Here is a 233-nt window from a genome sequence, read left to right on the forward strand (position 1 = left end):
GCGCGGCCGGGGCAGGGCGATGGCCGCCACGGTCTTGAGCGACATGATGATGAAGCCAGAGCTGGTGAGGTGGAAGGTGAAACAGAAGGCACCCGGGATGCCATGGGCCGAGTCAAAGAAGAGGACAAAAGCAAACATGGGGGCGGCCACCCCACAGATGAAGAGGTCGCAGAAGGAAAGGTTGAGGATCATAAAGTCGAAGTTGGTCCTGAATTTCCTAAGGGCCGGGTCGA

General features: G+C 58.4%; 1 protein-coding gene across 1 annotated transcript in view; it reads right to left on the reverse strand.

Moving 5' to 3' along the window:
* Positions 1-228, reverse strand: part of GPR75 (G protein-coupled receptor 75) — a gene marked incomplete at its 5' end in the record, with an annotated part of 1,410 nt that extends 1,182 nt beyond the window's left edge. The window contains one exon of the mRNA XM_010182945.1: positions 1-228. This exon is cut by the window's left edge and continues 1,182 nt beyond it. Within this exon, the coding sequence (XP_010181247.1) occupies positions 1-228 (228 nt within the window).
* Between the last annotated feature and the right edge of the window lie 5 nt (positions 229-233).

This window comes from Mesitornis unicolor, unplaced genomic scaffold (assembly GCF_000695765.1).
Source record: "Mesitornis unicolor isolate BGI_N332 unplaced genomic scaffold, ASM69576v1 scaffold32554, whole genome shotgun sequence".
Classification (NCBI taxonomy): Eukaryota; Metazoa; Chordata; class Aves; order Mesitornithiformes; family Mesitornithidae; genus Mesitornis; species Mesitornis unicolor.